Source organism: Python bivittatus, unplaced genomic scaffold (assembly GCF_059951505.1).
Source record: "Python bivittatus isolate LINGU-HERP-01145 unplaced genomic scaffold, Pbiv_v1 ctg000070_np1212, whole genome shotgun sequence".
NCBI lineage: Eukaryota > Metazoa > Chordata > Lepidosauria > Squamata > Pythonidae > Python > Python bivittatus.
Window position 1 is genome coordinate 2,424,904 of NW_028277034.1, and position 13,623 is coordinate 2,438,526.

Genomic DNA, 13,623 nt, shown 5'->3' on the forward strand with positions numbered 1-13,623 from the left:
AACCCTGCTTAGCTTTATTTAAGATTACTATACTCTGCTCTTAGTTACCACCACAACCACGTCTGCTCAGCCTCCAGAATTACCAAATCTTTGCGCTCAGTAGTGACCCTACTTCAGATTAGCAGGTCTGAAAGTAATAACTGGATCAGACGAAGTCCTGGTATTTTTGATTCTCCTGCACAAGGCGACTGACTATATGTCGTTTTTTCTTTTACGTGTTGTGCACCGCCCAAACTCCATTGGAAGTGGGCAGCCAATCAATTTAATCAATCAAATAAATACCTACTAGCGGCCAATGAGGTTAAATAAATGATTTTTTAAAACTAGAACCATTCCACGACCGACATCACATGCACAAATCTGCACCAAATCGGATGACGCTGAAACGCTGCGATTATTCTTCTTTCGTGTGCGCATGTTTTAAACAGCAAATGTTTCAAAACGAATCAGAACTGGGGCGGGGGGCGCGGGCGGGGCCTTGTAAAGCTCTTGTATCCTCAACGCCCCGTGCTTTTCGCTCATCTTCGGAGCCACACGTATGCAACCAATGGGAAAATGGCTCAAAAGCACCCGAAAAGCAGAAGAGAACAGGCACCAAACCGCCACCTTGCAATACAGCCACGCCCACGTTGCCTCGAAGACACCCCACAAACGGAGCGCGCGCAAACGGAAACCGAAAGCAGCAATTCCGCGAGCTGCTGCCGGCAGAGATAGGCCGAGTTAGAGGCGGGCATAAACGGTCTTACCGTCAGTGACGGTTCGGTCGTCCCGATTGGCCCCGCAGCTCCGCCCCCGCCCTTCCATTGGCTGCCGGAGTGGAACCCTCTTCGGGGCTACTCTCGCGGATTGCTCTGATTTAGTTGAGCAGGGAGGGACGGGTTCGGCATCTGCGCAGCGAGGGACATGTTGGCCGGGGTGTGGCTGGGTCTGTCCGCCGGTTTCTTCGCCGCGCTGCTAGCTTTGCGGGCGCCGCTGCTGAAAGCACCGCCGGGGGTTCTCTCGCTCAGCCTCGCCGGGCTCTTTCAGGACCTGATCCGGTACGGAAAGACCAAGACCGCCTGTGGGCAGCGCCCTGCCTTTCTGCAGACCTTTGATGTCCCCAAGAGGTAAGCCAAGTCAGAAGTTATCCTGCCCTGTATCCAGAATGTCTGCTGGAGTGACTCTGGATACGGCGGAGCTGCTCCATCCCCCGGGGCTTCGCCACAGGTCCTTTTCCATGCCGGGGCTCTCATAAATCCGCACTGCAGAGTGCATGAGAGCATTTGCGGAGTGCAGCCAAGCGTGGGCAGAATGTTTTCTCGTACCCGTTCCTGTCCGATTCTCAGTCCGGAATTCCCGATGTGGGGTTGATAGTCTGCTTATTGCTCGGCAGGTGGGGACTTACTCAAGGAGAATGAAGTCTCCCTTATTATGGGGCTCTGTGTATTCTAGAAAGGCAAACTTTCCAGCTGGTAATCTCATTTCTGGAATTTCTTGGCAGTTTCAGCTGCCAAGAGCTCTGAGCTACTCTGCTGTTGTTTTTTAAGGTTAAACATTTTGATTACAGCTAGGACAAAGTTAAGGTTAGGGTTGAGTTTGGTGGTGCAAAGCAGTTGAGGGTCAGATTTAATGGCAGGGTTAGCATTTGGACAAGTTTCTACAGTTAGTGGTCATCTTACAGTTATGTGATGTCGGGATTGTCTGCTAGGGTGAAAAAAAGTGATGAGGTTAGAGTGAAATTATAGTTAGATTTCCTTGTGATTAAATTTAATGCAGGATTAACTTTCGAATGGGGTTTTATTATCATTGTTTGGCTTAAACGGTCATGTTATCAAGTCACTGCCTTCAAGGGAAACTTTTAGGGTTAAACCTTTGCATTCCAGCCAGGGAGAAAATTATTTTCACATGGTTTCCCTTGTGACTTTCTTCTCAATAAATATTTACGACTAGGCAATTACTTTCTCTCATGTCTATTTCATTATTTAAGAATTTACTTTTATATAAATATAGAATAAACAAAATAGTAGCAGGTCTACATAAGTACAAAAAAAACCTTTGATATTTGTAAAATTAATGGAGCTTATCCTTAAAAGCCTGAGTCTATATGAGCAATTCTTGTTTCCGTAGAACTTAATTTTTCATAGGATTGCGCCTTAAATAATATTTTCTGGAGAAGTAAATCTTAGAAAAATAGTCTTATAAAATATTGCTGGTTAAAAAATTACTTATGAAATGAGTTTTCGTGGGCACTGTCCTTAAGAATTTGTCTTTAACAAACTTTTTTGGGGGGGGGTTGCTTTCTAGTCAGTCTTGGCTCCTGGCCACTGCCTGGATACGTCCTTCAGTTTTCTCAGCAAGATAAATGATGTTCAGGCCTAGACAGTAATGGAAAGGGAAGCAAAACATCAATATTACTCTGTACTTATTGCGTCAATGGAATGCTGTACAGAACCCTTTGTGATTGGGCAACTCACAGATCTACTTTTGGGCTGCTGTGGTCAGAGCAAGATGTATTGCAGAGAATATTGTTTGCATTTGCTTAGCGTTGGATACAACATTGGCAGAACTAGAGGAGATAATTAGGGCAACATCTTGGAATGTTTCCTGGGATTCTTTTAGTCTTGTGGATTCTGAAGATCAGGACATGGTTCTTGACAACTTCAGCCATCTGTGGGCTGGGTCACTGCCCCTCCTGTCTCTTTCAGGTGACATAGATGGGAATGAGGGAGTGGGTTGAGGAGGAGAGAGAAAGAGTAAAACCATCAACCATGGTATCCTTCTGGACTGCCTAGGAGGACAAGGAGTTGGGGTACTGTTTTACAGTGGTCCCACACTTTTTGAGATGACAGCCAATCAGCAGTGGTGGGAGATGAACATTCAAGTCTTGGCTCTTTTTATATGGGCTGCCTAACAAGGCTTAGTCCTTTTCCCCACATTATTTAACATCTACAGGTAGTCCTCGAATTACAACCATTCATTTAATGACCGTTCAAAGTTACAACAGCACTGAAAAAAGTGATTTATGGCCAGTCCTGGCACTTATGACCATTGCAGTGTCCCTGTGGTCACGTGACCAAAATTCAGGTGCTTGGCAACTGGCATGTATTTCCAGTGGTTGCAATGTCCTGGGGTCACATGATCCCCATTTGTGACCTTCCCATGGGTCCAACCTTCCAACAAGCAAAGTGAATGGGGGAAACAGGATTTGCTTAATGACCTTGTGATTCACTTAACAACCACAGGAAAAAAGGTCCTAAAATTGGGCGTGACTCACTTAACGACCGCATCACTTAGCAATGGAAGTTCCAGTCCCAACTGTGGTTGAAAGTCGAGGAGTACCTGTATAGGAAGCTACTGGGGAGATCATTGGTCAGTTCAAGGAAAAACATCCTCAACATGCTGTTGCTATCTGTTACATCTCTCTACCAGAGCCAAATAGGAGATGTTGTGGTCTTTGCCTTACCTTAAGGCTGTAAGGGTCTGGATAGAACCAAGCACGTTTTGGGTTTTATTTATTTTATTTATTTATTTATATATCACATTTATATAGCTGCCCGTCTCACACAAAGCGACTCTGGGCGGCATACCATAATTGAACAAATAGATAAAACGGCATACCATAAAATAACAAATAGATAAAAACAATCATTATAAAAGATAAAAAAAGTGATTATTAAAATGCAACATTATCAAAACGTTTTAAAATTTTAGAATATACAAACCCCATGGAGAGAGCAGAATATCAATTACAGTGGAGCCATCTAAGAACGTCTCCGGCTCCCAAAGACCCCCAGGCCTGATGACACAAGCAGGTCTTGAGGGACTTCCTAAATGACAGCAGGGAAGGGGCGAGCCTCACTTCAGGGGGGAGAACATTCCACAATGGGGGAGCCATGGCAGAGAAGGCCCGCCTCCTGGGGCCCACCAAATGCAGGTCCCTGGCTGGCGTAGCTTACCTTCCCTGCTGGATCTAATGGCACGGGCAAGTCTAGCAAGACGGAGTGGTTGCTTTTGTAGGCTGCCAGCTGGTTTGTGGAAGGAGCAAGTCTGCCACTTGGAGTGCTCCTGGATTTGTGGCTGCTCCTAGATCAGAGATGGAAGCCATAGTCAGAAATGCCTTTGACTAGCTTCAGCTTGCCTGCCCTTTTTGGAATGAGAGGCTTTGGCAACAGTCACTCTTGTCCTCATTACCTCTGGGTTAGAGAACTGCAGTGCACAGTACCTGGGGCTGTACCCAGAATCTACAATTGGTAAAAAGGCAGCAGCCTACACACATGGAACTGTACAAGCTGATTAAGCAATATAATACCCTATTTTGCAATCTTTTCGGATTTACAACAAGGGGCCGGGGCAGAGATCTGAATCTGCACGTGAATAAGATGTGAGAGATCTATACAGTCAGAAATCATGATTGCCCTATTCCCTCTTGGAAAGCTATGAGACTTTAAAGAAATGAAAGATGAAGCAGATCTTACCTTTGATTTCCATAAATTTTGAGAAAGAAAAATAAATTTTCATTCCAAAATCAGCTTGCAGTCCCTTGCAACCACCTGACCACAAGGGCAGTGAGGTACTATATACAGTGAGAGTTAGGAATTCCCCGTGTTCCCTCTTTATTCTCGGATTCTGCCTGCTCTTTGTTCATGAGATTGCTAATCCCAAGGTTTTAGGTCCTGGCTTTGTTCTGTAGGGCACTTTCTTCTTGATTCTCCTGGTAGCATGCAGTGCACATCCTGCCCACCTCATGCATTTCCTGTAAATAAATCTGTCTGTTAAAGTTACAAAAACTGCTTTGCTAATCCTTGCTGAGGTTATGTTCCTTCTCTCCTGGAACAGAAAATTCTTGCCCTCTAACATAAAAGTTGCATAGGTTGGGAACTAGTATGTTAAGCCACGATTTGCTTAAATAAGTCTTAATTGGCAGGGTTTAGACAATATGCTAATTTAAAAACCAACCACATTTTGATTCAGTGCCATGTGCAGACTAGGCCTGAACTGACCGTGTTTCCTTCTGCAGGTGGTTCTACCATTTTTATATTGTGTCTGTGACCTGGAACGGCTTCCTGCTACTGCTGTTTATCCAGCGTGTGCTTTTCTCTCAGCCATTCCCCATTTGGCTTCAGGACTTGCTTGGCATTCTTGATGGAACGAAGGGAGACAGAGTTATCCACCATTCAGGGAATGGTATGAATTCTTCTGTATGTATATAATTTGGTGGAGAGGGTCCCAATATGTTCTGGATTTTCCAGAATATCTTCTCTAGTAAAGCTGAAGTTATTTGTTCTGTGCATAAAATCAGTGGCAAGCAAAATCATTTACACTACAGATTTTTAAAATATATTTCTCTCCATGTATCCCACCTTCAGTTAGGGAGAGCAGGGGAGAAGAATAGGCTACCAGATCTGGAAAGATCCAGACTATTGCACCTAGTGACCATCTAGAGTTTTGTGGCCCAGAGCTGATAAACCCAGGGTAGAAAAGAGGCATGATAGAAATAGTAACTGTACCCAAAACAATGCTGGAGGTTGAAGGGCATTTTTTAATGTTTTGAATCAACAAAAAACATATTGAGTAGATGCCTTCCCCACAGCTTTGCATGAACAGGACATTTTTATTGAAAAGCACTGAGACATCTAAACTTGAGAATCCTCCTAAACTCTCAGCTCCTGCTTGAAAAGCAGGTGACAACTGTGGCCAGGAGAGCCTTTGAACAAATGCAAGAAGCTATGGGCCCACCTCAGTACGCCCACGTAACACTGCTACCACGTGAGCTGCACTGCTTACCCTTGGGCTTCCAGATGCAAGTCAAGATGCTGGTGGTCACCTATAAAAGTTTTCAGAGCACAGAGCCTGTAGATTCTGAAACCATCTCTGCTTGTCCAACAAAATCAGACAAATTATCACTTCCTGTCCAACTAGATCAGCAAGGTTGGCATGTTCTGGGTCCTATCAATTCATCAGTGTCAACTGACAGGAGCTAGGACCTTCTTTTCATTATGTCTGTCCTACAGAACAGCACTGTCCTGAAGATTCAGATGATCTGATCCTTCTAGCCTTCAAAAAGGCCTTGAAGACCTGGTTCTTTCTCCAGGCAGTTGGCCAAGATGCTATTGGAGCCTGTTTTAATATGTAGCATGTGATGAGTGGCTTCTGGTCTGGTGTGTTTTTTATTGACTTCTGTCATACTTTGATGTTTTTAATCTTCTGTTAGCCACCCAGAATCACTTGAAGCTTGATGTCTTTTATTTGAGATAGAAAAATGCAGAGGCTGATCCCATATTTGTCCCAACAGAATTTTGTATGTTAACGTGTGCAACAGCTCTGGGGATTTCTTGGATATCTTGTGGTTTGTTTGGGCTGCATTTGACATGCCTAAGAAAAGATAGAGTTATTTACACAGTGCTTTTGCTGGGTTTCTAGGTGCCGAGTTCCTGTCAGCCTTCCTGGTATGCCTTTTGGTCTGGGTGAATAGCTGTAGACGGTTAAAAGAATGTCTTCACATTAGCATCTATTCTGGAGGTGTCATTCATTTTGTCCAGTACTGCTTTGGCCTTTTTTACTATGTTTTGGTGGGGCTTACAGTGCTGTGTCAAGTGCCAGCAAAGAATAGAGATGGTAAGCATCTTCTCTTGCGCTCTTGCAATAAACATTCTTTTTTGTTTTGTTCAGGAACAGATGAGTATCAGACCTCGTCTAATGGCACATAGGAGCATAGGACACAGTCCACTACAAAGTGAAGCTGTTGGTTTATCTCATTCAGAACTGTTGCACTGATGGGCAGTTGTTCTTCAGGTCTTTCCCAGCTGCAGGAAACTTACCTGGGGCTACTGAATGCAAGATCAGATCTTTTACCATTGAACTATGGCCATTCCCTTCCAAATCATTCAGTGGAGTTGGCACAGCTTGAGGTGTGGGGTGCATGCCTCATGCCCTTCTCTATGAAACAGACCAAGTTCCCGTCAAGCAGAAAATTATTGTATCAGGAAAAGTATTACAGCTCATTCACCCTGATTTTAAGCTCTTGGTGAGTTCTTCCCTAGATGAGATGCCTCTCTTGCCTGCATTCTGACATTTATCCCAGCAAAAACTATTCAGATGTGCTTGTGACCCTGCTGAGTTTAAGAGGGGAGGAAAAAAAGCTTAATTCCAAATGTGCCTTTGGATCAGATGGCTGAATTTGGAAGCCTTACGTATTTCTCATGTGCTGCCTTCTGGTCAGTGGTTTCTCTCTCTGTGAGAGTTGCCAAAATAATAAATGTATTATTTATTAATAAATAAATGAACTACACAAAACCCATGCTCAAGGTGGACAGTTTATTAGAATTTGTTGCATTAAGCTTGCAGGTAGTTTGCAGAAACACTGAGGATTTGAGCTATAAGTGTTTTCATATTTTCACTTAATCCAAAGTAAGTTAATGTGTAAGGGACAAGGTGCCAAACTATATCCCAAAATCTTTTTTTAAGGATGGGGGAAAAAAAACTTTGGAGACAAGAGCTTTTCCACTGCTTTCGTAAATTGGGAACGTAGTGGGTATTGCCATGATAAGATTTTTTTTTCACCCACTTTAGACTATTAGAAATATGAGGTTCAAACTGCAATTCTTACAAGAGTCTGTAGAGTGCCACTTCATTAAAATGCATGTGCTTTTTAAAACAAGTTGCCCTTGGTTATCAGATCTGTGGAAATAACAATTTCAGGCTTCAATCTTATGCACATTTAATTAGAGTTGAATCCCACTGAAGGCAGTGGGTTTGCTTCTGAGTAGAGTTGCCAAGGATAGGGTTGTATTGACAGTCGGTGCTATACAGTAGACATTAAGAGTTACCATCAATTCCTTGACACCATACATCATGCATGTTTTAGAGCAGCTCTCTTGAACTGATGATTAAACTGGCATGATCTTTGGTTGTAAAAGAAAGATAACACAAGCTACAGACATAACATTCTGTGGAACGGTGTTTCTCAGCCTTGGCAAGTTTTAAGATGTGTGGACTTCAATTCCCAGAATTCCCCAGCCAGCATGCTGGCTAAAAACGTCTTAAAACTTGTCAAGGTTGAGAAACCCTGATATAGAATAGTCCTCTGTCACAGAATTTGGTACTTTTGACACCTTTATTGTGAAGTAAGAAAGTCATTCAAGTTTTGAATTTTTTTAATTCATCGGGGTATCTGAGATATATCCGGCACAACCTTTTAAGTGTTTAGATTAGCTCTAATTGATTAATCAGGGCCCTAGTTCAGTAGCAGAACCTAAGAGTTAATTGCATGGCCATACTTTGAGAATAATTTAATTAATGTTTTAACATAGAATTAGAAGTAAACATCTGGAGGTCTTCTGGATTTTCATAGCCCAGTTATTGTAACCCTATTTTAGATGCCTTATTTACCCCAGTATTTTAAATTCTATAATGACACCAGGAGACTGTGAGTTCTAGGCCTCCCTTAGACATGAAAGTCAGCTGGGTGACTTTGAGCCAGTCACACTCTCTCAGCCCAACCCACCTCACAGAGATGTTGTGGGGAAAATAGGAAGGATTATTAGATATGTTCACCACTTTGAGTTATATATTTAAAAAGTGGGAAATTATTATTATTGTTGGTCGCATAGTCAGCCAGATGTTTAGGCTGGATTTGGCATTTTTATCCACCTATCAAGTCCTTCCCAAGGACCTATGATAGGCAGATGTTGTGTGATGGTGTTACAGGTATCATCGCAGGATATAAAGCTGTTCTAAGTAAAGCTGCCTTTGGCATTACTACTACTACTACTATTACTATTATATTATTATTATTATTATTATAATATACTGTTTCTGAATGGCATCTTAAAAATTCGTGTGCAATATTTTGCTACAAATATTATAAAATTCAGACTTCAGAGTGACATACAATAAATAACGCTAATATCTGTTTACTGTAGACCACAGTGAAATCTGAATTTAATAGAGCAGGAGGATCAAAATATTTTAAATGAATAAATATACTCTGTTTCTCTTAATTTAGGGAAAGATCACTCGCTGATAGTCTGCTGGTACCATGTTCTAGGACTTCTGATGTTCTGTTGGGCTTCTGTTCATCAACACAGATGTCATATAATTCTTGCTAATCTTCGAAAAGATAGCTCAGGTAAAATAGTTTCTTGCTGGTCTAGTCAATATTTTTTAGTCTTTCCCAGGTCAGATACATCAGTATAGCCCTTGTTAGAATACTTGGTTTATCATTCATAGAACATTGGTGATATTTAGGTACAAAGCACACATAGAAACAGACTTAAATCTTTAAATCCAGATTAGGGATGTGCAGTGCTGCAAATGCCAAGCCAAAAAGGTGCTTTGGGGTGATGTAACTACACACTGCACCCTGTGGGTGCCTCCTTAAAAAAGTTGGGTCTTGTCCTGAGATTGTATGGTGGCCGCCCAATTCCAGGAAAAGTTGTGCTTGACTTAATAATGTACCAACAACTGTGTACCCATACCTGCTCCACAGCACCTTCTTGTACTGTGTTGGTATTTCCTTTAGCTCAAACAGTATTTTCCTGTGACTGAGTAGATTCCATGTGAGCCCAGAAAACGGTTTCTTTTAAGGACCCTCTGAGTGGTGTGCATACCTATTCCATTTCAAAGCACCTTTTTTGGCTTTGGATCCAAAATGCCACACAACCCTAATACAGATACATTCCAATCATGTATGTAAAATGGTAGGGAATTCAATTTAAGGAACCAAATATATGTGTGATTGAGGGTTGTTGAACCCAGTCACTCCAGATACCCCTTGTTGTCCTTCTTAGCATTTTCCCTCAAGCTAGGCTCTTAGGTGGAGCCAGAAAGAAAAGTGATGTTGGGAGACAGAATAGTAGCAACACATGTTTTGGATCAAGGGACTGCTTGGCACCCTTTGCCAGCATCCTGGTTTTGCTCTACATCGAAGGCCACTTGGACAAAGCCCACTATTAGCAATACAGGCCTAGGGAGTTTGAACTGGAGCCAGAGTAAGAGCAGATTTCAGTCCTCATTGGCCATGCTATCTGGAGAAGATGGCCGTTGATGTTGAACACAGTTTGAAGCCACCTGATGGGAAGGTTGGGCTAGAATATCTACTTGGGAAAACGTTTAGATGTAGTTATATAGGCACAGTCCATAACATGTGAGAGAAGAATCTATTTTGGATGGGTCCAGGGCACAATCATTGATACATCATATGATCCAGGAAAAACAGGTCCTTTGGCCGAATTGGATGTCCTGTACCTCAAGTAAAGCATGAGATAGAGAAGGCTTGCTGCTAAAGAAAGCCAGAAACAGATGTAATCACAGTGAAGAGGAGGGTTCTGCTGAATTGACCAAAATAAGCCCTTAGTTTTGTCTTGGAAAATAAATAGTCACTCCTTGGTTAGCAACTACCTCATTTAGCAACCATTCACGAATATGAATGTAATAAAAAATTCATTTTCCAACCAATGTATACATTTATGACCAAATTTCCTGCACCTGACAACAAAAGCCTTCAGTGTGAAGCTGATTAAGATCTGATCAGTTTCAGGCAGCAGAGCAAGCTCCTGGAGGGTTCTAATCAACTAATGAAGGTCACAGAGCTGAGCTTGTTAACTTTCAGTTAGCACTTTTTAGGGATGCACTGCACGGTGGAGAAAAGTTGCTCAGGAAGAAATAGCTTGTTTAAGCAATCTCTCCACCCTGTGAGGGGGCAAAAAAAAGGAAAAAAAAACAGGTCAGGCACATGACACCATCCAAGATAACTTTGAATGAGACAGCAGCAACCAGTGATCTTCACGGCATCTCTCTCTTGCTTTCTCAGTCACATGTTCACTAAGTGATCATTTCACTTAACGACAAAGTTGCTGGACTGGATTGTGGTCACTAAATGAGGCAAGGATGTAATTGGGAAAAGAGCCAAATAGAGCCAAGGGATTTATTAAAGCCATAGCCTCGCTGCTTTCTTTCCAGTCACTATCTAATCACACTGCTAGATTTGCTCACTTAGCTGAAGTCAACAGCTACTTTTCTTTTTTTGTTTGTTTTAGGAAAAGTTTTCACCATGGATCACAGCATTCCCTTTGATGACTGGTTTGAAATGGTGTCCTGTCCTCATTATTTTGCAGAATTTCTCATATATATCTCAATGGCTGTCACGTTTGGATTTTACAATTTAACTTGGTGGCTAGTGGTGACATATGTCTTTTTTAACCAGGCACTAAGTGCTGTTTTGTGCCACGAATATTACTTAAACAAATTTAAGCACTATCCAAAATGCCGGAAAGCATATATACCCTTTATTTTTTAATTTATTTATTTTAAATGGAGTATGACTCTACTTTTGAAGCAATTACAGATCTTGAAATCTTCTGGGATGAAGTGATTGTTACCAACAAAAGATTTTGCTGAAATTGAACTGTTGCTGATCATCAAGTATGTTATTTTAATAGGCACAGCTGTGTGTATGAAAACATACCCTGGTTCTACTGAGATAACCAGAGCAATTTTATGTAATCTACATAGAAGAAAGTTCATTTGAGTTTAATATGGCTTATCCCCAAGAGAATTCTCCCTGAAATAAGATCATAACTGTAGGCAATTACACTGTATATGCTTGTTTGACAAAATGCCTCACTAATCATGGGGCTTACTTCTGAGTAAGCAGGCAGAGGACTGTACTTTTAATTAACAGATGCTGATGGAAGGGGTTCCCCCCCCCCTTTGTGCAATTTTCTTGTTCTGGATCAGTACAGAACAGAACGAAAGAAGCTGCTGTACCTTCGGTTTGATTCACATGAGCTCCACCTGAATGCTGAAATAAAAATTAAAACTTGACTGGCAGTTGCCATGTGTTATACTGTGTGTGCTCAGAATATGCAAATACTAACCTCAGATGACCTCAGAAAATTCAGGGCTGAACCTGACTAGTATTTGCATAGGAAACTACCAGATAATTCCAGGATTATAGGTAAGATTATACGTAATATCCTAGAAGAAGGAAATGGCAAATTACTTTCAAATAAGTCCTAGGGCATAAAATGCAACTTTATAAAGGATACAATTGCAATATTTCTGTCTCTCTGTAGCAGTGCCAGGCTTCCCCAGACAAAAGCCCACCAAATTTGTTAGCTAGCTGGGAATAATGGGAGCATCATCTAACACATCTGGAGGGAAGATTTGGGGGAAGTTATCAATACAGTCTATCTTTCCCAAGTACAATATGAAACAGGTGTTCCTCTGCATGGACCTAAAATACCTGGAGATGAAAAATGATTTTACAGTTGATAACTGATTAATGTGCAAGTGTTTTATAAATAAACCTCATTTACATGTTGGTACATATTATTGTTATCGGAATATTATTGTATTGGACTCCTGTCCCCCCAGGCATCCAAAGTACAGTGGCACCTCGGGATACGAACTTAATGCGTTCCGTGACTCTGGGCATATCCCGAGTTGGTCATAACCCGACACAAATTTCCCCATAGGGTTCAATGTAAATCCAGTTAATCCGTTCCGCCCTCCAAATCTGGTCGCACCCCGAAGCAAATTTTCCCATAAGGTTCAGTGTAATTACTGTTAATCCGTTCTGGCATCCGCGGACCACGCGTCAGGGATGGGAGAACGGCCGGGCGGCGGGAGAACGGCCGGGTGCGGCACGAGAATGGCCGGGCGTGGCACGAGAACGGCTGGGTGCGGTGGGAGAACGGCCGGGCGCGGCGCGAGAACGGCCGGGCGCGGCGTGGCCAGAAAACGGCCGGGTGCCATGCGGCGCGGCAGGAAAACGGCCGTGGACCACGTGTCAGGGGCGGAAAAATGGCCGCGGACCACGTGTCAGGGCGGAAAAATGAATGTACCCCGAGGCGGAGTTCACACATCGAGGTAAATTTTTGCGGCCGGAGCTGGTTGTAACCCGAAAAGTTCGTTAGTAGAGGTGTTCGTATCCCGAGGTACCACTGTATAGGAGCCTTAAAAGATATGCTGTTGTTTAATGCTGTCATTTATTTCCATTCTAAAATACTTGGGAAAAAGTCTTATCCTTATTCAGGATTTCAGCTCAGAGTCACTTCGATGTGAGATGGGCAGCTATATAAATATGATTGATAAATAAATGATTTATAAAGTATATAGACGTGATACAAATGGTTATGGTACACATAGTCATCCCGTACAAATCTCAACTGAGCAAAAATGACACAATGTGCATCATCTGCTGGTTGGAGAAGATGTCAAGATGACAACGGACCTTGGAGAAAGCTGAACTGTTTAATTCCTGTTCTGTATCCATCACAGGGAAAAGGGTTTATACAGATTTGTTCTTAGTAATGCCTAAGGGTAGGTCAAGAACCAATGGGTGGAAGCTTTACAGAGAGAGAGAGACAAAATGAAAATGCATAATTTTATGGCCATGAGAGCCATTACGCAGTGGAATGGTCACGGATGCGCCATCACCGGAGGTTTACAAGCAGAGGTTGGACAACTGATTGGGATGGTCTAAGGAGTCCTGCCCTGGGCATGGAGTTAGCCTAGAGACCTTCAAGATCCCTATTATATTATGATGTCATGACACTAACCTTGGTCTTTCATACTTGCATCCTGATGACACAAGTATGCCAGGCCTGTGGTTTATATCACAACATTGTGAAGCACAATGCA

The 13,623-nt window shown here is 42.4% G+C and overlaps 1 protein-coding gene across 2 annotated transcripts; it reads left to right on the forward strand.

Annotated features, from left to right (window-relative positions):
- The first annotated feature begins 813 nt into the window (after window positions 1-813).
- SRD5A3 (steroid 5 alpha-reductase 3) lies at window positions 814-13,044 on the forward strand. Of its 2 annotated transcripts, XM_007425328.4 has the most exons (5): window positions 814-1,106; window positions 4,997-5,163; window positions 6,400-6,594; window positions 8,984-9,106; window positions 11,016-13,043. In XM_007425328.4, exons 1-5 carry the CDS (start codon window positions 904-906, stop codon window positions 11,273-11,275), a joined length of 948 nt encoding a protein of 315 aa, XP_007425390.1. In that variant the 5' UTR covers window positions 814-903; the 3' UTR covers window positions 11,276-13,043. The 2 variants fall into 2 exon arrangements, with proteins under 2 accessions (XP_007425390.1, XP_087986988.1); XM_088130862.1 differs by lacking the exon at window positions 6,400-6,594 and having other exon boundaries at window positions 11,016-13,044.
- The last annotated feature ends 579 nt before the right edge of the window (window positions 13,045-13,623 follow it).